The sequence below is a fragment of the Sciurus carolinensis genome, chromosome 1 (genome assembly GCF_902686445.1).
Source record: "Sciurus carolinensis chromosome 1, mSciCar1.2, whole genome shotgun sequence".
Taxonomy (NCBI): Eukaryota; Metazoa; Chordata; class Mammalia; order Rodentia; family Sciuridae; genus Sciurus; species Sciurus carolinensis.
This window is the reverse complement of record NC_062213.1, coordinates 169,139,615-169,162,377: the sequence shown is the minus strand read 5'-3', so window position 1 is coordinate 169,162,377 and position 22,763 is coordinate 169,139,615. Positions and strand designations below refer to the sequence as shown.

At 38.1% G+C, this 22,763-nt stretch overlaps 2 protein-coding genes across 2 annotated transcripts in view; one reads left to right on the top strand and one right to left on the bottom strand.

The window, feature by feature from the left end:
- Nucleotides 1-8,423, bottom strand: part of Faf1 (Fas associated factor 1) — a 459,649-nt gene extending 451,226 nt beyond the window's left edge. Inside the window, exon 1 of the mRNA XM_047554623.1 lies at nt 7,934-8,423. Coding sequence (XP_047410579.1) covers nt 7,934-7,978 — 45 coding nt within the window. The 5' untranslated portion in view covers nt 7,979-8,423. The remainder of the gene's footprint in view (nt 1-7,933) is intronic.
- A 6,927-nt stretch (nt 8,424-15,350) lies between these two features.
- On the top strand, nt 15,351-21,898 carry Cdkn2c (cyclin dependent kinase inhibitor 2C). Its single transcript, XM_047557235.1, has 3 exons — nt 15,351-16,583; nt 17,033-17,172; nt 20,471-21,898. The coding sequence occupies exons 2-3, from the start codon at nt 17,044-17,046 to the stop codon at nt 20,846-20,848; spliced, it is 507 nt and encodes a 168-aa protein (XP_047413191.1). The 5' UTR covers nt 15,351-16,583; nt 17,033-17,043; the 3' UTR covers nt 20,849-21,898.
- Nucleotides 21,899-22,763: the final 865 nt, after the last annotated feature.

Here is a 22,763-nt window from a genome sequence, read left to right as displayed (position 1 = left end):
CCCGTAATCCCAGCAACTGGGAAGGCTGAGGCAGAAGGATCCCAGTTCAAAACCAGTCTCAGCAATTTAGCAAGGCATTTAGCAACTCAGCCAGGCCCTGTCTTTAATAGAACATTTTAAAAAGGGCTGGGGAGGGGCTGGGTTTGTGGCTCAGTGATAGAGTGCTTGCCTGGCACATGTGAGGTTATGGGTTCATCCTCAACACTACATAAAACTAAATAAACAAATAAAATAAAGGTATTAAAAAGGGGGGGGGCTGGTGATGTGGCTCAGAGTGGTTTAGCACCCCTGGGTTCAATACCCAGTACCAAAAAAAAAAAAAAAAAAAAAAAATCAAAGAATTACAGGAATGGATGGAATTTCAAAAGTCACTTTTCAAGTATAGTCCTTAGATTAGCAGCACTAGCATAATCTGGGAATGTGGTAAAAATCCAAACTACCAAACAGTCCTTAGATCAGCAGCATTAGCATATCTAGGAATGTGGTAAAAATCCAAATTGCAGATCCCACCTCAGACCTAGTGAATCAGAAATGCTGGGGTGGCGGTCGAGCAACCTAAGGTGTAACAAGTAAATTATTTTGATGCAAACTCAAGTTTGAGAACCACTGGTTTAGATCAAGTTTTTTTTTTTTTTTTTTTTTTTTTTTTTTTTTTAGTACTATCAACATTCAGGAACAGATAACTCCCCATTGTGGGAGGGGGGGATATCCTGAGCATTACAGAATATTTAACAGCATTCTTCTTCTCTCTTCACTAAATGCCAGCAGCACTCTCCAGCTGTGACAGCCAAAAAAAAAAAAAAAAAAAAAGGATCTCTAGACATTGCCTAATGTTGGGGGAAGGAGGGAATATAGAAATCACCACTCTTGTAGATCACCAAACTTTCTATAAGGGGTAGAGTAAATATTTAGCCTTTGCAGGCCACACAGTCAACTACTCAACTCTGCTATTGAGGACAAATGTGGCCTATAGACAACATGTAAACAAATATGAGTGACTATGTTCCAATAAAACTTTATTTACAAAAACGGGTAGTGGTTTGGCCCTCAGGCTGTAGATTGCTGATTCCTAATCTAAATCAATTATCTGAATTACAATTAAATGTCCTTAAGCCCATTGCTGCCAAGTAACTGTCCACTTTATTTGGTCTGATCTAGCCCACTCTTAACCTAGATAGGACTCCAGGCAGATATCCATTCTATATGTTGAATATGCTCACAGAACCATACCCAAAACAAAACAAAACACCACCGTTCCAGCTACTTTTTGTAAGTACAATGCTCTAACAATTGCCCCCTGTGAAGGTGTAACCATATACTGCTACTTGGGAGGCACATTCAAATGTTTTAGCACTGTGAAGTTAATAAAACTTAGAAAAATAATGGTTTAATTGGGGAAAGGGGGAAAGTAGGAATAACTTTTATCCTATAGGGCCAAACAAAAAATATTTTAGGCCTATAGGCCAAAAGTCTCTTTCTCAACTACTCAACTCTATCACTACAGCAAGAAAGAAAACACAGGCAAACCAACACATGTAACTTATGTTCTAACGAATATTTATTTATAAAAACAAGCAGCCAGCCTGCAAAATATAGTTTGCTAACTCCTGATCTAGAGGAGCCATAAATCAACTCAAGCTAACAACAGGCATCAACCCAAACATGCTCAGCAAATATAGAGACTCTGTGTTCATTTCATGGTTTTTCAACTGCCTGTGATATACCAGCATGGCACTAAGTAGTAGACTGGGAATTACCAAAATGCCAGCTTTCTCTTCCTACATGTTTAGTGCATACCAGGCACTTCCCACACCATCACCCCCAGATGGCAGTTTTGCTATGTTGCCCAGGCTAGTCTCAAACAAGTAGGCTCAAATGATCAACCCTCCCAAGTAGCTAGTACTACAGGTGTACACCACCACACCTGACTTGTTATTTTGTTTATTTATATATATACACACATATATATGTATGTATACACATATATATGCATATATTTATAAGTTTATACACGTTTCCTCATTTGAAGAAATTTCTGAGAAGCAGGTCTGTTTTCCTCAAAAACTTCAAGCTATCTGACAAAATAGCTAGAAAATGAACGACTCTTACATGTACATGGATAAAATTTTTGTTCCAAACCAAACCATGACTTTGAACAATTTGACTCCTTTCTCTGGAATCTCAATTTCCACAAAAGAAAAAATGACAAGCTTCAAATAGAAGTTCCCCTGAACAAGTACACACCTTAAAATTGTCAAAAATTAAAGTCACGGCTAGAATTTGCTGTTTCTAGGTCAGACACCTCTTCTAATCAGTTTATATGTGTTAACTCATTTTTCATATGGGAAAACTGAAGCAGAGAAGTGTGAAGTGACTAGCCAAAGATCACAAGATGAGTGAGTGGTAGAACCATGATTTAAATCCAATAGTCCAAAAGTCACATCTTTAACCCTGAATTTTTAAACTTCATTCTATGTGCCAAAACTTTATTTCCCCAAAAACCTACAATCCAAATACTAAAACATGATTTGTCCCTCTAATAAAGAGGATAGAGGAGAAAGGAAAGAAAGGATAGATAACAAGACTACTCATGGCCACAGAACTCAATCTCATATCCACTCTTCTCAGGAATGCAAAGTGTCCCATGGAGACTTAGTTTGATTCCTAATCCATACATCACAAAGAATACCCAACTGCTTGGATTAATACCATTTCAGCTCACGCAGTCTCTCCTCCTCTTTTGTAGAAGTTATCTTTTTGCATCAAAATAAAAAAGAAAGAAGGGGGATTCAAAACTTCATTTAGAGGAAGAAAAAGTTATAAAGGGGCAGAAACTATGTACCATAGAGAGGTTTCATGGAACGCTATACTTCAAAAAGGAGTTCAGAGGCAAATTAAACCTCAAAACTCCATGGTAGTAGTCAAATATTAGATTACTCAAGCAACACAGGCAGCAAAAATATTACTAGCTGGGCACAGTGGCATACCCTGTAATCCCAGCAACTTGGGAAGCTGAGGCAGGAGTATCACAAATTCAAGACCAGCCTCAAAAACTTGCAACGCCCAAAGCAACTTAGTGAGACCCACTCCAAATAAAAAATTAAAAAGGGCTGGGAATGTAGTTCAGTGGTAAAGCACCCTTAGGTTCAATCTCCAGTCAAAAAAAACAAAAAATTACTAAATAGAGAAAACAAGAGTGAAAAACAAAAGCATGGTTTAGTTATATAGATCTATACAGGAAATATAACTAAAAGTAAATCAAAATCAATGCCAAATTTGAGAAAAAATAAAGAAGTTCTTAATGTATGGCCAGTGGAACAAGAAAGAATACTTTTTTTTTAGCAAGGCAGAAAGGATTATCTTTCTGAGAAAGTCTGAAACAAAATATTACTACTACTGGGAGTTGTTCTTTTTTTTCTTCACTTGAGTAGCACTATGCTCTCTGTCTCTGTATTATCAGCAACAGAGAAACAAATAGAAAAACATAAAACAAATGTGTGAGACTAACCTAAATGGTTATACCCCATGTTTTTCCCCAAAGGAAAAAACTGAGGCAGTTTTTCCCAAAGGAAAAAAAATGTGTTATAATTTTTTTTTCTTTTTTGATACTTGGGATTGAACCCAGGGACATTTTATCACTGAACTACAACATCCCCAGTCCCTTTTATTTTGAGACAGGTCTTGCTAAATTGCTTAGGCTGGCCTGGAACTTGCAATCCTCCTGCCTCAGACCCCTGAGTCACTGGAATTATAAGTAATGTGCCACCACATGCCATGATAAAACTTTATTTTAGAGCTTTAAAAATTTATTTTAGAAAAAAAATTTATTTTAGAAAAATTTATTTTAGAAAAATTACCATGACATTAATCCAAAGGTTAAAGTGGGTGAAGGGAGACTCATTTTTTTGGTCAACCTAGACCCACATAAGAGGTAACTAATATTATTGAAATTACCTGACAGCAACTGCAATTGTCTGGCTAACTATTTTCACATCTATAAGCAAATCAAACAGGTCTCAAAGTTTGTGATTTTTGTGAAGGAGAAGAAAATCAGTAGTTAAAGAATTCTATAATTACCAGATGAACAAGATTTGGAACTTTCACCTGAATGTATCTCTTTGTTATAAAAACATTAAAGGAGCAGGGAATCTCATGATTCATCAGTGCCTGTTTTTTTAATCCCAGGAAATTCCTTTACACTCCCTCTCCTGGCTATAGCCAGCCAGAACTGTAGGTGTACTATTCTATTTATTCCTTTACCAGTAACACACTGTGCTAACACTATGTATGTTTCAAGGTGCGTTTTGGTAAAATATTCCAAACTCACTAGTTCAGGGCTAAATTTAACAATAATTGACTAAACAAGACGCTGGCATTCTCTCCATTCAAACTTTTGTGGTGCAGCCACTATGGAAAACAGTATGGCAGTTCTAAAACACTAAAAATAGAATTATCATGTGATTCTGCAATTTTACTTATGGGTGTACACCCAAAAGAACTGAATGCAGGTACTCAAACAGATATCTGTATATGTCAGTGTTCACAGCAGCATTAATTCATAACAACCAAAAGGTGAGACTATGAATGTCCACTGAAAATGTATGGATAAACAAAATGTGAAATACACAAATAATGGAACATTATTTAGCTATAAAAAGGAATAAAATTCTGACATACTACAAAATTGATGAACCTTGAAGATAGTACACTAAGTGAAATAAGTCAGTCAGGAAAGGACAAACAGTATATGATTCCATTTATATAAGGTCAAATTCATAAAGAAGGAATAGAACAGTAATTGCCAGGGACCAGAGACAGGGAGGAATAGGGAGTTACTGTTTAATGGATACAAAGTTACAGTTTTACAGGATAAAAAGAGTTCTGAAGATGGATGGTGGTGATGGTTACACAGCAATGTGAATGTACTTAATGCTACTGAACACTTAAAAGTGCTTAACATGGCAAATTTTAGAAAACATATATATTTTACCACAAATTTTTTTATGGTTGAGGGTATGGCTTAGTGTTAAAGTGCTTGCCTAGCATGTACAAGGCCCTGGACTTGCTCTCCAGCCGTGCAAAAAATAAAATATTTACTTAATTGGGAGAATTTTCCGGGGGCGGGGGCCTTGTACTAAGTTCCCCCACCTATACTAGCCCATCAAGTATGAGCTATAATCTTCCATCAACCTCTTATCACCACTGATTTCAACAGAAGTCTTTTCTTTATTGAATTGAAATAATAAAAAAAAAAAAAAAATACAAAATTCCTTCTCAAAAGATTTTCCAGCTGTAGCACACACCTGCAATCCCAGTGACTCAGGAAGCTGAGGCAGGAGGATAACAAGTTTCAGGTCAGCCTCAGTAATTCAGTCAGGCCCTAAGCAACTTAGCAAGATTGTGTCTCAAAAAATAAATAAATAAAAAGGGCTGGGGATATAGTTCCCCTATTTTTGCTTATTAGAGCCTATTTTCCAGCAACAACCAAAATCTGACATTTTAAATCTAATTATTTTTGAATTATGTTTTTTGTATAAAGACATATTGACCTTTCAAGTTATTACAAATTCTCAAAATCATTAAGATATAAGCAAAATATGAATTTGCTATATTCATTTTTGTGTGGGGAAAATGATTTGTTCAGTTATAGAAGAAACTGAAGTCATCCAATAATCTACATCCAGTCTTTAAGTGTAATCTTTAAAATAAATTACCTGGTTTTCATATAATAGGATAAATGCTTATTTTTAAAAGTTAATCCTAAAAACACATACCACATATAAAAAACAAAATATAATCAATTTTACAGTAAGACTATGAAAGCAAACTTATCTGGCATGTTGATTTCTAAGAGGATTATAGGTTCCTAAATATACAAAAGATTAATGTGTTTAACATGTGTACAGTTTTCTAAACAGCTTTTTATTCTATCAATAACTTCTTAAATATTTGACATTATAAAATTAACTTTCCCATTTGATAAACCATTCACAGTACATACCCATTAGGTTTTTTGTTTTTGTTTCCATTTATAAACAATTGTGCACAGCATTATCCTTGGCCAATAAACCATTTCAATAAGAGAAAATCTTACTAAAATTTATTGAGATCAAAATAATCATGACCAAAACTCCTGATACTTGTCAAAAACTATCAACTTTGCATCTGAGTCTAAGAATCTGGACGGGAATGAAGCTCAGTGGTAAAGCTCTTGAACAGCATGCTCAAGGCCCTGGGTTCAAACTTCCACACCACTACCAAAAAAAAAAAAAAGGGTGGCACAAGCCTGTAATTCCAGCAACTTAGGAGGCTGAAGCAGGAGGATCTCAAATTCAAGGCCAGTTTCAGCAACCTAGTGAAGTGCTAAAAATTTAGCAAGATCCTATCTCAGAATAAAAAATAAAAAAGGCCAGACATGGTTCATTGGTTAAGCATCCTTGGATCAATACCTGGTACCAAAAATAAATAAATAAATAAATTTCCTGAGTTTTGGTCAATGTAAGATCAAACAGGAAGCATAAACAAAGTTACAATTACGTAGGGCTTTTAACACAGTAAACTACGCTTTTTGTTGTCCAAAGTCATCAGAACACAACAATTTTATAACAGGATAAAACTATACCTAAAAATATAGAGTTCTTTTTCACACAAGGCATACCACATTTAAAAACTGAACTGAAGGATTTTTTTAAATGCAAAAACAAAAAGATGATGAAAGATTTAGGCAAGCAAAAGACCCCAGGCCATTCCTAAACCTACAAAACACCAAAATCTTGTAGTCAACTTATTTTAAGACTCTTCCTTTTCAAGTCTGGTGGGTACAAAATAAAGAAAATGTAGATATTTGCACATTCTCAGTACATCAGATACTAGGAGTAACCAAAACTCTAGAAATGGTCAACATGGTCACCAGAACATTAAATTGTAAAAATAAAGAAAAATAAGGGGACAGGGGAAGAAGCTCAACAAAAGCTCAGTGAGGAAAATGATATCTACAATGCTAGTGTTAGATCATAGACAACAAAAGTCTGGCTATACTTGAAAATAGCTTCTAAGTTAATGTCAAAATGTATGAAAACACTAAAATATTTTCTTCACCAAACATCAAAAGGCAAAGTTAACAAAGTCTATCACTTCTAACTCCAAGTATTTCCAGCTCTAATTTCAAAGGGCCTCCCTAAGATACTTACATGCCAGTGTCACTATCACCGGGAATAACCTTTACTTATCCCTTATTCCTGGAGAAAGTACACCAACCAAGCAATTTAAATCTGTAGGGGAGGGGGAGTTGCAAAAATATGAATTATTAAGCTAGTGAAATCACTAAAGAGATACACTGGAATAGTCTACTGTCTCTTCCTTATCTTCTTACCCTCCAAAGATTCCAATAAGGCATTCAAAGTCTCAAATGTTTACTCCTCTTTAAAAAGGACTACAATGCCCAGCTACTCTCACCACCTCCTCCTCATCATTCTGTTTTATTCTTCCCTTAATACAATACACCACACCCATAACACACACTACACACACACACACACACACACACACACTCCATACATCCCAAGCTCCTTATGGAACAACCCAAAACACCTCATACTTAAGGGTCCCTCACTTAATACCCCCAAATTCTACACACTCCCTATATATTAAGCACTCCACACACAATAACCCAAAATTCATGACCCCCAACCTAAAAAGCTCATTCAACCCGTACTTAATATATCCTACACACACCCACCATAATAAATTATGCTTCCCCACGGCTCACAAAACACACACACACACACACACACACACACACACCACGTCCCGTCTGAAAGCCTAAACTACACACCACTGCAGTGCTCAAACAAACGCTAGGAAGAAGCCACCCTTCAGGTACCCGGAATTCACGAGGATGGAAGTGGGAGGAGAGTCGGGCCAAATACTTCACCTGAAAATCCGCCAGGATCATCTCCCGGTCCATGTTGGACGCCATGGCGGCCGCCGAATACCGCGGCTCCGGGAGCGAAGCGCGCACCTGGGAGGGAGACGGCGCCTCCTGCGGCCGTCGCCGCCGCCGCCGCCGCCGCCGCCGCCGGGCGCCGAGGGGCTGGCGGGCGAGCCGGCGGGCGGGACCGCGGGACGGCGGGCGGGGCAGCGCGGGAGGCGCTAGGTGCTCATGCACTCGGTAACCTTCAGGCGCCCCAGCCGCCCGCCAGCGCCCAGCTGAGCCCGCACCGCAGCCGCCCGAACAGGGAGGTTGGTTTCGTTGTGGATCTGTTCTTACTGTCGCCAGCCAGGATGAGGGCAGGTTGCGACAGCGCGCAGCCGGCTCCCTTCAGCCGCGACAAGACCGGCGGGGGCGGGGAAACGGAGCGAACAAGCAGGCGGGCGAACGCCACAGCCGCCTCCGCCTCCTCCGCTTCCTCCCTGGCCGCCGCCTCCGCCCCTGGTTGGCCAGCGCCAGGGCTGTCGCACATTTTGCCTGTCATCGAGGTCGCAAAGCACCGCTTTGCGGCTGTCACGTGACTGGCCTCCTGTCAAGCGCTGGAAGCGCGACTACCGCGAGGAGATGCCTACCCCCGCAGCGCAGACACCAACCAGCAACTGCGGGAGCTTGAAGTCCCGCAACGGGTTATTCCGGTTTGTGTTGAAGCAAAGGCCTGGGGGTACTGCCTCCCACTGGCTGGGGCGGGGATCAGGTTCTTCGCCTCACGTGATTGAGTCACACAAATACATGCAGCGTCCAACACACTTTCACAACCCGTCTAACAAGTAGCATTTCACAAGTGTACTTTTTTATCTAAGTTTCACCAAAATATAACTTCATACAGTCTCTAATGCTCAATCTTACAGTGAAAACCCGGTTACATACTGTCACATATACTCTCGAGCCTCTTGGTATGCATCCTCAGACTCTTAGTACCACAGAAGTACCCAAACTCTACCATTTACGCGGGGGAGGCATGGAAGCTGAGAAAGGTTTGAGAATCTCGACCTCAAAAAGAGGATGAGCACTTTTTAATTAGTAGTTATGAAAAATAAAATCGTTTTACTGTTGTAATCACATCTATTGTTTCTGGCATTGAATGTAGTCGGTCTTATTAAAATATTCTTACAAGTAAAAAAAAACTATATTAGATTACTCATCAATTACTGAAAGTTTCAAGTTACAGTCAGGAATTGACAGCCTTTTTCCCTAAACCAACCAGAAAAAAAAAAAACAAAAAGTACAATGAATATTTTGTAATTGCCATCTTGACTAGAGGAAAGGTGACAGGGGAGTATGTTCAACCTTGCCTTGAGAAAATATTAGCTTCTGGGATGTAATAAGACATTTATATGCTTTGGAAAGTATGTAAACGCCTTAAAATGTGAAGCGAGATTGCTGATTTTAGGTAGTACAGCTAAAATTGACTAATGAAATTACCATATACAATCAAGTCCTAAGCTTATTAAATTGGAATATATCCTTTAAAAAATCAGAAAATCTGAATTAAAAGTTCAGTTCTTTGAGTACAAAGAAGTATGCCAAGTTGTTTTAAGATATAGATTTACTGGGGGTATAGCCCAGTGGTAAGAGTGTTTGCCTAGCATGAATGGGTCCCTGGATTGGATCCCCAGCACCCCTCCCTCCCCCCCCACACACACATACACACAAAAATATATATATGTAAATATAGGTATACTTATAGTGTGTGTATATGCATATGCATTTATTCCATGTATTCCATTTATTAAATGAAAATAGTCTGGCCTACAACTATTATGTGATAATCTGTGTTTAGTGCAAAATTAGCAAGATAAGGAATAGAAAGAACCCTCTGTATTCACATGAATCAAAGTGTCTTAATTGCCATCCCTGAAAAGAAATTCTAAAATTCAGCACAAATATAAATCAGGAGGACTGGAGTTGTAACTCAGTGGTAGAGCGCTTGCCTAGCATGTGTGAGGCACTGAATTCAATTCTCAGCACCACAAATAAAGAGGTAAAATAAAGGTCCAGCAACAACTAAAAAAAGTTAAATTTTTTAATAAAATATAAATCATAAAGTGAAATACAGTACCAACAATATAAGCCATTCAGTTGCCCCACTGATATAAGTCATCCTAGGTACAAAGCAGATGAATAATTGTTTCTAGTTATATGACCAAGATGAATACAACCCTAAAATATTGTAGAGTTTCCTCTGTATATTATGTGAAGGTACCTCAGAACCTATACAAATACTGTGCTATTCCCTTTCTCCCTCCCTTCTCTCCACTTGGAAATTAAAACAATATGATGTAGAAAGATGGTAGAATACCCTACATATTCAGGCAGACTTTTACTATTGACTTCCCAAATAATTAACTATAGGAAGTTGGATGAGTTTCTTAAGGCTTTCTGACTTCACCTTTTGAGAGGACTGTTTCAGGTGATAAATGAGAAAATAAGTTTATGAAAAGGTACAGAAAATATTGAATCTTTTTATAAAGCTAACAGATTTTATGGATTTCCTAGGTTTGAAATCTAACTCTGCCCCTTCACCAAAACCTCTCTGAATGTTTACCTCTAAAATGGAACAAAGAAAACAGTGATTTTGAATGCTTGTGAAAACTCCTCATAAACCTTAAAACTCTCCTAACACAATAGTTGGCACAATATGCCAATTCCTAAATGTTTTTCTGAGGGTCCACTCCTTTCATAAAACTTAAGCCAACGAGGATCCCCATCCAAGTATCTTTACAAACCAATTTAGTGCACTAGTAAATTCTGCATTTTTTCCCTGTTTCATGGATATATATTTTCTCTTTTCTCAAATGTTTAAAGTTCCTTGAAATCATAAACCATTTCATTGCATGTGTTTTGCTTCTAATTTTGCTTTTCTGGTACTGGAAATTGAACATAGGGGTACTCTGCCACTGAGCTACATCCTCAGCCCTTTTTGTTTTGAGACAGGGCCTCATTAAGTAAGTTGCTGAGGCTGGCCTTGAATTTGCAGTCCTCCTGCTGCAGTCTCCTGTGTAGCTGGGATTAAGTCCTGTACGACAATGTCCAGTTAATGTGTCTGTACATTTACCATATTTCATATGTAGCAGAGTCCTGAGTACATAGTAGTCAATAATTTTGAATTTATTATTTTATTGTGTCTAATATGTACAGGAACATTACACCTCTTATTTTTCAATTAATCGTCATGACGATCACTTAACAGAATAAAAATCTTCTCTGAGAGTTTAAGAATTTGCCCAAGGTCATGCTACAAAGTGACAAACCCAGGATACAAGAATAGGTTAAAACCAATGTCCTCTCCACTTACCCTATCCTCTCCCTACAGAATCACCCTCCATGCTGCTAAATTTAAACAGTTCCTGCAAAGAAAAGTTTTTCCCTATTATCTAACACTAATGTTGGAAACCAGCATCAAAAGCAACTATCCACTATAGAGAAAAGGAAAGAAAAACATATTGAATTAAGAGGAGGAAAACAATCATTTTGTATTCCTTTGAAATTCCTTCCTTGAGAAACTCTTTGTTCATAAACATGAACAAAGAAAAATAATTTTAATCTACCTATTCTCATAGGTGGTCTGTAATGTTATGTGGAACTTAAGCTAATTCAAACACATCTTTTTCTAGAATTTCCATATTCTTTGATCTTACATTTACTGTTTAAAAAGGGATTTTTATTTCATCTTTCTTTCAAATGTAAACAATAAGTCTTATTTTTACTTTACCAAATTTGTGTTTTAAATCACTTTGGATTTATAGAAAAGTTCCAAAATAATACAGACCAGTACTGTTACACTTTTTCATCTTCCTGTTACCATATTATATAATCATGGTGCATATATCAAAACTAAGAAATTAATATTGCTATAATTCTATTAATTCTAGAGCATCTATTTGGATTTTTACACTCATATCCTTTACCTATTCCAAGACCTAATCTAGATGCCACAGTACATTTAGTCATTTTATCTTTATAGTCTCTTCTAATTTATGAGTTTCTCAGTCAAGCTTTTAAAGATTTAGAAACTTCATAGAATGTCCTTCAGTTTGAGTTTGCCTAATGTCTCCTCAGAACTGAGTTTATGGATTTTTAAGGAAAAATACTACAGAAGTGATGTGTCCTTCTCTTCACATCATAACAAGGCCACATGTTACCAACATGACTTGCTACTGGTGGTATTAACTTTGGTCCATTGATTAAGATAATCAAGTTTTTATAAACAATACTTCTTATAGTGTAATTCACAAGAAGACTAATGCTACTACAGTCTTAGATCCACACTTAAATAATTAAACATTTATTTCATCTAGTTATTTAATGTTGTGTAAGAGTCTAGTGGCTAATCCTAGACTTATAAGTAAAGACAATCTTTAAGACATAAGATTTGGGGCCCAAGATCTGAGTTCAAATACTATGAGCACTACCTGCAGACTTTAAATCACAATCTCTATCATTCTTTATTGCCTCACCTGAAAAATGGAGATAATTATATATACCTCGCAGAGTTGTCAAGATCAAATAATATATGTATCCTATTTTATAATTAAAGAACACTATGCAAATATTAATTGTTGCTATTATGCTTAGGCTTTTGAGTTGCTTACTATTTTTCTTACCTTACAAAAGGACTTTCTAAAGTTGTCTGAGTACCCAGATGAAAAAGTCTGCTGAATCTCAGAAATAAAATGCCAAAGCCACAAGTTTAAGTGATAAAAAGGCTACCTATCAGAGCTGGTCAAGTTTCCACCTCTGTTTATCTATAAATATGAAAAAGAGAAGATTTTGAGACCAGGTTAAGAAATTATAGGCAGGAGTGGTGCTGCATGCCTATAATCCCAAGACTTGGGATTCTGAGACAGGAAAATCACACATTCCAAGTCACATTCAGCAATTTAACCAGGCCCTAAACAACTAGTGAGACCCTGTCTCAAAATAGAAAATAACAAAAAGGAATATAGCTTAGTGGAAAAGTGCCCCTGGGTTAAATCCACAGTGCACCCCCCGAAAAAAAGAAAGAAATTTTAATTACCTCATACACATTGCCAAAAGTGAATCATTTGGAAACCATGTATATTTGAGTCAATGAGGGAAATGAGCAAAATGATTTGACTAAATCATATTCTATAATTCCTTTAAAATGATTCTAAACTATTAAAGAAAAAAGTTCCCATGATTGTTAGTACTTAATATCCAACAAGAAAGGCTATATTTTAGTATTTGAGGGACATATCGTTACTATTTTAAGAGAGAAACCACTACTTTCAACATAATAGAATACTTACCTGTGTATCTTCCGGTGGTCCATGTTAGAATATAAGCTTTTTGAAGGCAAAAATATTCTTGAATCTACTTCCATGAACTAGCACTCAATATGTTGGATTTTCATTGGCACTACTTGTACTGCTCACTTATGCTCTCTAAACTAGACTAACCTCTGTGGTAAACATACATTTTAGGGGTCCAGCAAACCCCACAAAAACAATCAAAAAAGTCACACACACAAACTTCCCATAAAGAATTTAATAATTCATCGTAAGCAACTGAACTAGCCATCATGGAGAAAAAGACTTTTATTGTACTTTTTTACTTTTTTTGTTTTTTTAAAAATATTTATTTACATATGAGATAGGGATGGTGGAACATCATAATATATTCAGTGCTTAGGAGGACCTGTAAAAATCTTAATCCAGTTCCATGAGCATCTTATATTACCATAAATTTTACTTACTCAGTTAATCAGCAAAAGTATTTTACTGTAAGAAAATTATAATACATGTATACCCCATTCTTTACATAACAAGTACAATTTGGTTCTTCCTCATTATATTTTCTCTAAGCAAGAAGCTATAATGGATGCTAGAAAACAACTTTTATAAATTGTATTAATATCAGTTACCTCTTAGCCAGTAGTGCTACACTTTCCAGCTGTGCTTAAAAAAAATCACACAGTTCCCAAAATAATAAAATTATTTATTACTGGCATATATAGAACCTTAAATGTCCCAGTGGAAGTGTCTATATGTAAGAAAAAAGAGGAATTAGTTTTTTGTGTTGCAGTTCCCACTTGATTCACAATTCAGCTTTAGTTACCTCAGAAAAAGAACTCTGGTTATTATTATTTTTTCTCAACAGTTCAGTTAAAACACTGCCAGATTCTTCACAGCTTCAGTTTTCCCTCCACCTAACAGCCAATCTGTTGCTAGATAACTGTCCAGATGTTTCTGGTGTGTTTTACACTCCCAGTTTACTTCAAGGATTTGGGTACAGATGTTGCCTGAGGACATACGGTGCCAGAGGCTGGTACTAATTAGACCTCTTGTCATTTTTTGCTTGACTTCATTTTGACCACCAGGTGCATCCATGCAACAGTGTTGGATATTTTTAAGAGCATAAAAGTAAAGAAAGCAATAGTGAATTAATCTCTCATAACTAAAAGGGAAGTTAAACTACAGAGAACTGGGGTCGACGACTGACAAGTAGGGGAGAGATGATTCCTTTACACTCAGACCTTCCTCCCCAGCTCCAGTTCAGAAAACCAAGTCCCCATCTAAGTAAATAGAGAACTTCGACAACAAAGAAAAAGCTGTTAGAAAACTCTTCCCAAGACTTACTTTAAATAGTTTTAAATAATTGCTTTTCTCCTTTTCCTCTAGGAATAGGAGGAATATTTTATATTTTCTAGTTCCTGGAACATTAAGACTTCAGAGTTCATTATGATTTCCTGCTTATAACATGCTTTCCGTTTTCATAAAACTCGGTCTGTAAAAGACTTTTGCTTTTTCTGGACACTGAGCTGTCAGTGCGAGTCTCTCCTCCAATCCAACCGCCACCTAGGTGGCCCTCAGCGATGATCTGGCAGGTGCGAGGCCGAGACCCGGGGCTGAGCGAAGGAGGCCGATTTTACACAGTGCGCGCGCCCAGGGGAGGCGGCAGCGGCAGGCCGGATAGTTCGAACTTCGCGAGCCTGGCTGCGGAGCGCGGAGGCTGGTGGACCTGCCTCGCTTTGCGCCAGCTCGCTTTCCGCCTGCCAGCAGCCAACGCCGCCGAGACTCCACGGCCTTTCAGCTCTCCACAACCGACTCAATTAACAGTCCCCCTGCCCCCGCCCCTACAGGGCAACCGGGTTTCGCGTCCCGGACTCCCACCCGCCCAGCCAGCCTGAGGAGGGCAGGCCCTGCTCGGCTGTGTGGATCGCCGCTCTAGCGGGGCCGGGCCGCGGGGCCAACAAGAGAGAACCAGCTCTGAAGACCCGGCAGCAAGACAGCAAGAAGGCGGGAGGAAGGGCGAGGGGCAGGGAGGGCGGAGCGTGCAAAGCGGCGAGCGCTAGCGCCACCAGGGCGGAGGGCGGGGCGTGGGCGGTGCCCGGCCTTCCCGCTCCCGCGGCGCAACAACTCTGCCGGGCCTCCTTAAAACTCTGCCGTTAAAATGGGGGCGGGTTTTTCAACTCAAAAAGCGCTCAATTTTTTTCTTTTCAAAAAAAGCTGATGAGGTCGGAAAAAAGGGAGAAGAAACCGGCACCATCTCTGCAGAGGCAACAGAAGCAGCAATTGTTTCAGCGAAAAAAGAAGCAAGGGAGGGAGGGAAGGAAAAGGTCAGAAAGGGGGACGACGCGCAAGTGCCTATAGTGGTGAAGCGAGCCGGGACCTGCGATTTGGGGGACCAACTACAAAAGAGACTGTCACTGGCAGTGCTGCGGCTTGGGAGGAAGCTGTGCTGCTCAGTTCGGCTGCAGGGCACAGCTGGCTGGCAGCCACTGCCCTGTAGGCTGCACAGGCTAGGGGCACAGGCCGGGGGACCGCGAAAGATTGGCGAAGTGGCACAGGGCGCCGAAACTGCTGAGCTCTCGTGAAGAGGGCGGCTGAACTGGCTGCGCTCTGGAATTGTGGCGACTCCCCATACTCAGGGCTTGGCCTCCCCTTCCCAGGACCCTCCCCATATCCGGAGGCCCTCAGAAAACCGAGAAAGGCAGGAAAAAGAAGGCGGCGGCGGCGGCGGCAGCTCAATGAGTGCCTACAGCAGAAAGCCAGACCTAACTCAGTCGTAGGCGGGAAGTTACCGGTGAGCTGCCCTTTGCAGCCGAGATGCTGCCGCAAGCTGCTCCAGCGACAAGAGCCCGATAGACGCTTTCCGCATCACTATCGTCCTTGCTCAAGTTGCCGGGAGTCCCGGGACCCGGTGGGGCCGGCATGACAGGCTTGCCGGGGGCCTGCCGCACGCTCGGCAGCATCGGGAGACGCGCGCCCAGCCCGGCTCCCACGGCCTCAGAGGCTCAGAGGGGCTGCGGCAGCCCGGCAGGCGGGCTCCAGAGCCTTGTGGCGCTGCAATAGCCCGCAGCTTGACCCGGACGGGACTAAAGGCTCTTCTTGAAAAGCCGAAAGCACTGGGGAATTGTTAAGACCTGTAACTTGAGGGCCTCGGAACTACTACTCCTGTCTGCCTTTGGCGATCATCTTTAACTCCCGGAGCACGTCAGCATCCAGCCACCGCGGCGCACTCCCAGCAACTGAGGACTCCGGACTACCCCATTCCGTAAGACGGATGGAAACCGAGCCCCTCCGAGGACCTGCCCCTGAAGTTCTGGCTCAAGTCACCACCGTGAACAAGGGTGGGTTAATGTCTTTTCTTCCTCCCAAATGCCTTTCTTCCGCAGTATATTTTCCCTTACCTAGTCCCTTAAGTCTCTACACATATTCTTCAGAGATCTGTTAGTGTAAGTGCGTGACATTTCTACCTACACCTCACGTCCAGAGCAATTAACCAAGAATGTCTGTGTGCCTCTCTGTTGAATCACCAGGGGTTGAATCTTCACAGGGGTTAAGCTAAAAAGCGAGGAAAGGAGCCCCTCTCCAATGGCTCAGTTTTGCTGAATAATCACGTGTGAATCGAGGGGCGGGCTTTTGGCAGACAGATCTTACTAGTATTTACTACCAAGCTCTACTCCAGATTAACCATCCCCGTCCTTCTGTCAGTCTTCTATGCCATCATGCAGCCTGGTTAGGAGCAAAGGAAGGGGGAGAAAGAAAAACAACTAATTCATCTTTTCCTGATCGTCAGGACCCTAAAGAATGGCCGAACCTTGGGGGAACGAGTTGGCGTCCGCAGCTGCCAGGGGGGACCTAGAGCAACTTACTAGTTTGTTGCAAAATAATGTAAACGTCAATGCACAAAATGGATTTGGAAGAACTGCGCTGCAGGTTGGTATCCAGAGAGGTGGGGAAAACAGGTTAATAATGTTGCCTACGTGACCCAGGTTTCTAGAATGACAGCTTTTAAACTTTCAGGGGTACAAATTTTCACTGTTTTTAAACCTAGTCGGTTGCCATATTTTATATCTTTAAGTGGATCCAACTCCCCAAAATGACGTACTTTGAACAAACTCGTCAAATCCAATAACATCCTCGATATCAAAAGGATTCTTGGTTTGGTCTTAATTTTTGGAATGTTTTTGTGACGGTTGGGGATTTTAAAGTAGTGATAGCAGCGCCGAGGGCTGTTTGTTTTGTTTTGTTTTGTTTTAGACAGTTCTGTAAGCACATTATTATGGTTATTATTTGAAGTAAATACACTGCTATTAGTGATTTCATGTACTTTGCCCTCAATAATTGACTTTAATGTTAATTTTTTTGACTGCTAGCAAGGGTATTTTTCCTTCAAATGCTTCACGTTTTGACAAACGACCTTTCCTCGTTTGGAATGGGCACGGGGACAGGATGTACATTTCACAGTTAATATAATACCATCCACCCATTAAGGAGTGAAGAGAAATAAAAAGTTAAATTTTCTAGTCAGAGCTGAGCTGCAGTGTTTTTGTCCCTGCGGTTATGCCGTGGTATGCTCTAATTTTCAGTAATTAGATTTACAGGCAACAATTGACACATGTCCAGCTGCCAAATATGTACCTGATAATTTTTCCCCCTCAAACGTTATCATGTAACTTAGCTGAAAGGCTTAGAAACAGAAAAAATGGAAAAGTAGTCTCAAATAGTTGCTTTATCAGTCTTCTCATGATATTTCTTATGAACTGTTCTTATTTGGAAGCTGTTTTTGAAAACTCATTGGGGAGAGGGCTTTTAAAGTGCTTTGTTTAGAGGGCTTTGTTATAAGAATTAGAAGTTTCAAGTGGCAGTAGTTTTAAGTTCACATGCTCTGTACATTTTAAATTTGAATGCACTGGCCTTGCAAAACTTTCAGTATTAAGGAAGCTTATGCACAGATGCTAAATTATTTATCTTGTTATTTCAGATAGATTAAGTAGGGAAAGAATTTTTTTCCACCTAGTAGTTTTAAACAGTTTTGGCGATAATAACAATGCCACAAATGTAATATATTGAAAAGTTTCTTACTGAAGAGTCCAGAGATTATATCAGTCTCACAAAGCATGAATCCACGTTCAGAATAAGATCTTTTAAGACTTGTGACAAACAAGAAGATGGGACAATTAATACTATAAAAAGTTTTGACAAATATTTTTAATACAACTCTGCAATCATGATTATATTAAACACACTTACCAAGATAATAACACTCACTTATTGTGGCTTAGTTTTAGTACATAAAATGAAACACACACACACACACATACACATACACAAACAGGAGTCTAGAAGGTTTATTTTCAGTATGCATAATCCTGGCTCTGAAATTATGTCATAAGAAAGCCCTTTCTTCAAAACCATTTCTAATATTATTATTTTCTGTAAGAGATGACAAATTTCTTCTATAATTATGTTTACTTAACTCATTTGCAAAAGCTTTCTCTTCCTAGGGTAAGTTTTTCAATCAGGATAATATTAAAGGCCTTAGTCACACATTTGCTTTGCAAGGATCCATGGTGTCTCTCTCATTTTTCTCACTCTAGAGTTCTTGAATGTGGCAAAACCTTTAGAGAGAGTTGTGGCAAAAATTAGATTGTATTAATTTTTAATAACCAAAAAGTATATTTCCCTGAAGTTCTCGAAAAATAAATTGTCTTTTTACCATTGCCATAAAAGAAGGACTAAAAGTTCACAGAGTTTATCAATTGGGAAACTTAATATCTTGACAATTTATATACTTTACATTTCTAAAATATATTTTATTTATAATTTTAAGTATATTTTATATTACATAATTTGTGATTTTAAAACATTTTAAAGAAATAAATTAACTTTGTATTTTCCAATTGATTATTTAATTTAATAAACCTTAAGGGTATATTATGGAACCTATTTATTTTAAATATAGGTTATTATAAAAATACCTAAGTGTAAATGAAACTAGTTAAAATGCTGAAATTTTCTGGCATGTTAATGAGAGTAATGCTTCTCACAACTAAACTATATTACACTTGCATGCTGTTCTATAAGATATTTTTTAATTATGAGAGACTAACATAATTGTGAAATATATTTAAACAACAATAAATAAGTCTTTGAGATGTGAATTATTTCATGTTGATAGCACATGTTAATAACATGTTTTGACTTTTAAAATTTTGGCAGTTTACAAATAGTTATTCCTAACTGTAAAAGGAAATGACAGGATCACCTGTTGATTATTAAATGGGCTGAAACCACACGACAAAACTGCCGTGCCCAAAACACACAGATATCTTTTTTTCTTTTCTCACTTGAAAATCAGGAGCTTAGAGCTTTGAGAAGCAGCAAATAATATAGTAGAATGACTGTTTCATTCTTTTCAAGAACAGCTGCCAAACAAGCATTTCCTATGTAATAAAAGGTATATCATGAACTTAGTTTTAGATAAATCAATATAGTAAGCATTGTAGAATACTGTGGCTTATTTAATTCCTTAATAGTAACATTCTGTAATTTGAAATGAAGGATTCTAAGCATTGAACATAATAGTCAATAGAAGAGAACCTGCAAAGAGAAAATATTTTTAAATAAATATTTGGAAATTTGGGGTTATCCCTATTTAGAAATTAATCATTTAAGAAAACATCAGGTCTGGATTTTTAATAGACAGATTTAACAATAGATCGATTTGATAGTTGTTTGGGGCTTTAAAAAAACTCACCATCCTTACTTATTTTCAGTAGCTATCTAGAAACAAATTTTACCCACATTTGATTTTCCAGAATTAAATACTCTAGGCACATTTTATAAACATGTATGAGCAAATAGGAAACTCTTATTTAAATCACAAATTTCATTTCTTTTATTTTAATGAATTTATGAAAGAAAATACACAACTCTTCATGGGAAATAAAGAACTGAGTTGTCAGCGAAAATTACACAAGTTGCACAAATATTGATCAATTTATCCCACTTCTGGGCCCATTTAAGGTAGTCCATCAAAGAAGCTCAATTTTCAGAACTTTTCTATTTTAACTGACTAGTATTTTCCTACAACTGAGCCCTTCAGGAGTTGCTAGGAGTCTTCCCTAAGCACTACATCAAAAATAGTTATATAAACAGGGCAGATAGATATTTTTAAATATTCCTGTAGCATAAGCACTTGAAGGATCCTACGTTTTTACTTCTTTTCTAGGTTATGAAACTTGGAAATCCCGAGATTGCCAGGAGACTACTACTTAGAGGTGCTAATCCCAATTTGAAAGACCGAACTGGTTTTGCTGTCATTCATGATGCAGCCAGAGCAGGTTTCTTGGACACTTTACAGACTTTGCTGGAGTTTCAAGCTGATGTTAACATCGAGGATAATGAAGGGAACCTGCCCTTGCACTTGGCTGCCAGAGAAGGCCACCTCCCAGTGGTGGAGTTCCTTGTGAAGCACACGGCCAGCAATGTGGGGCATCGGAACCATAAGGGGGACACCGCCTTCGACTTGGCCAGGCTCTATGGGAAGAATGAGGTCGTTAGCCTGATGGAGGCAAACGGGGTCGGGGGAGCCGCAAATCTGCAATGAATGTGGGAGGGCTTTCCCACATTGCCTCTACTTTGTCAGTTAATTAGTTGGCTGTCTTGACTATTTTAATATCTTTTGTTAAAATACATTTTTTCATATTTTAAGCAGCTAGTTAAAGCTTCTGAAACTGCACAAGTGGAAGTCTTGCTACAGATTAATGAATATATTTAAACGTCTTTTTCACTGGCAGAATTCTGATTTCTGATGTGTAATTGCAAATAGCTTTGCCTTTCTTCTCCACATTTTATCATCTACATGACTTTCTTTGCTTATCCCTTGCCAATCACAATATCCAACTTGAACCTTTGTTGATAAAATGTTTTTTTCCTGATGCTTATTTTGCCTAATTAAAACACTTTTCCAAGCAGGCAGACATTTTTCTGTGATTTTCACTCCTCTATAACCCACACAAAACTCGCCACTTGCTAAAAACTGTACTAAAAGTTCATGTTTTGGAAAAAGCAGACCACTTGGAAAACTAGATATATTCTGTTTATGATTCAGTTATTATTTTCTTTCTCTCCCATCCCACCCCACAAAGAATTTACCTGGTACCTCTTTCTGCTTTAAAACAGAATAAGAACCGCATTTTTGAAGCTCAAACTTGACATTATTTCTGTATGAATTTCTCCAAATGTTCAATCTTTCCTTTTTCTCAGAGTTAAAGTAAATAGTTGAAGAATAGTTTTCAGAAGTAGCAACCTGAAAACGAATACATGTTAGCTCTAAAAGCCAGTTTTAAAATGATACCTTTAAAGTGTTTTCCATTAATTGATTTTAAAAAAAATGAAACAAGAAACATTTGGTTTAGTAATTAATACATTTCCCAGTATTGTACTGTAAGTATACTGAGTGTGATACTGGCTTTTTCTCCCTGAATATCAGAAATGTAAAATTATAAAATGTTTATTAAAATAAAATACAAATACAATTTTGAGGGGTTAAAAGATTCAGCAAGAAAAATTATAAATTATATATAAAGGTCATAACTGTTTAAGATCTGCATAATAAATGTAGAAATATTTTCAATAAATAAATAAGCCAACCTTCCACATGGCTCTTGATTTCCACAAAACTTTTTAGTGAAGTAGTATAAAATCTTTTTTTTTAGGAATCTGTTTAACTAAAAATAAAATAGGAAATAGAAGCATCTCAAATTTCCAAGAGGATTTCCCAACATCTACTACTTATTCTGTCATATTAAAGATTATCACTAAAGGATTCCAATGCAGTTTCCATTTATACATTTACAAATTTATTCATCACCTCCCACATGAACAACAAAGGTGTTTTATGTGAAAGTCCCCTCCTTCTGCTTCATAAGCTTTCTGCCTTTGCTTCAAAAAGAACAAAATACTTCAAGGTTTATGGAAGGGCATGATTCTGATGACTGCCCTTAACAGGAACTGGAATGGTTGCAGGCAAGTGATTTTCGATCATTTATTTTCCATGAAAAGATGAAAGAATATAGGAGCACAAGTTTAATCCTTTTCATTTTTGGACTAAAATTTACATTCCCTAAGTGCAACAAGACTTTGGTTTCTGTCACCTTTAACCACAATTTACTAAATAAAATTTTGATGGCAACATGAAATTAAACTTAAGACACTTTTTAAGAAAAAATAGAAATTGAATTGATTTTGAAGAGAAAAACATTCTATTAGAGAAAATAATCAGGATATATTGCTTTAGTGTGCTGAATATTTTCTAAGCACACTATTACTGAGTAATTTTAAATACCTCTCACAAGCTGTAACTGTAAAGTTGAACTATTCTGAATTTAAAATCCAGTTTCCATTAAACTTCACAGTATCCATCATGCGTCATAAAGTAAAATTCCCCTTTAGAGGTTTTTAAATATAAAGGCAAAGGATGATCATAAAGCAAAAGAGAAGTACTTAATTGCTTTGTTCTC

Coding starts and splice junctions, on each gene's coding strand:
- Cdkn2c (XM_047557235.1), top strand. CDS start 17,044: ATGGCCGAACCTTGGGGGAACGAGTTGGCGTCCGCAGCTGCCAGGGGG. Junction 17,173..20,470: donor TTGGAAGAACTGCGCTGCAG/GTTGGTATCCAG, acceptor CTTCTTTTCTAG/GTTATGAAACTTGGAAATCC.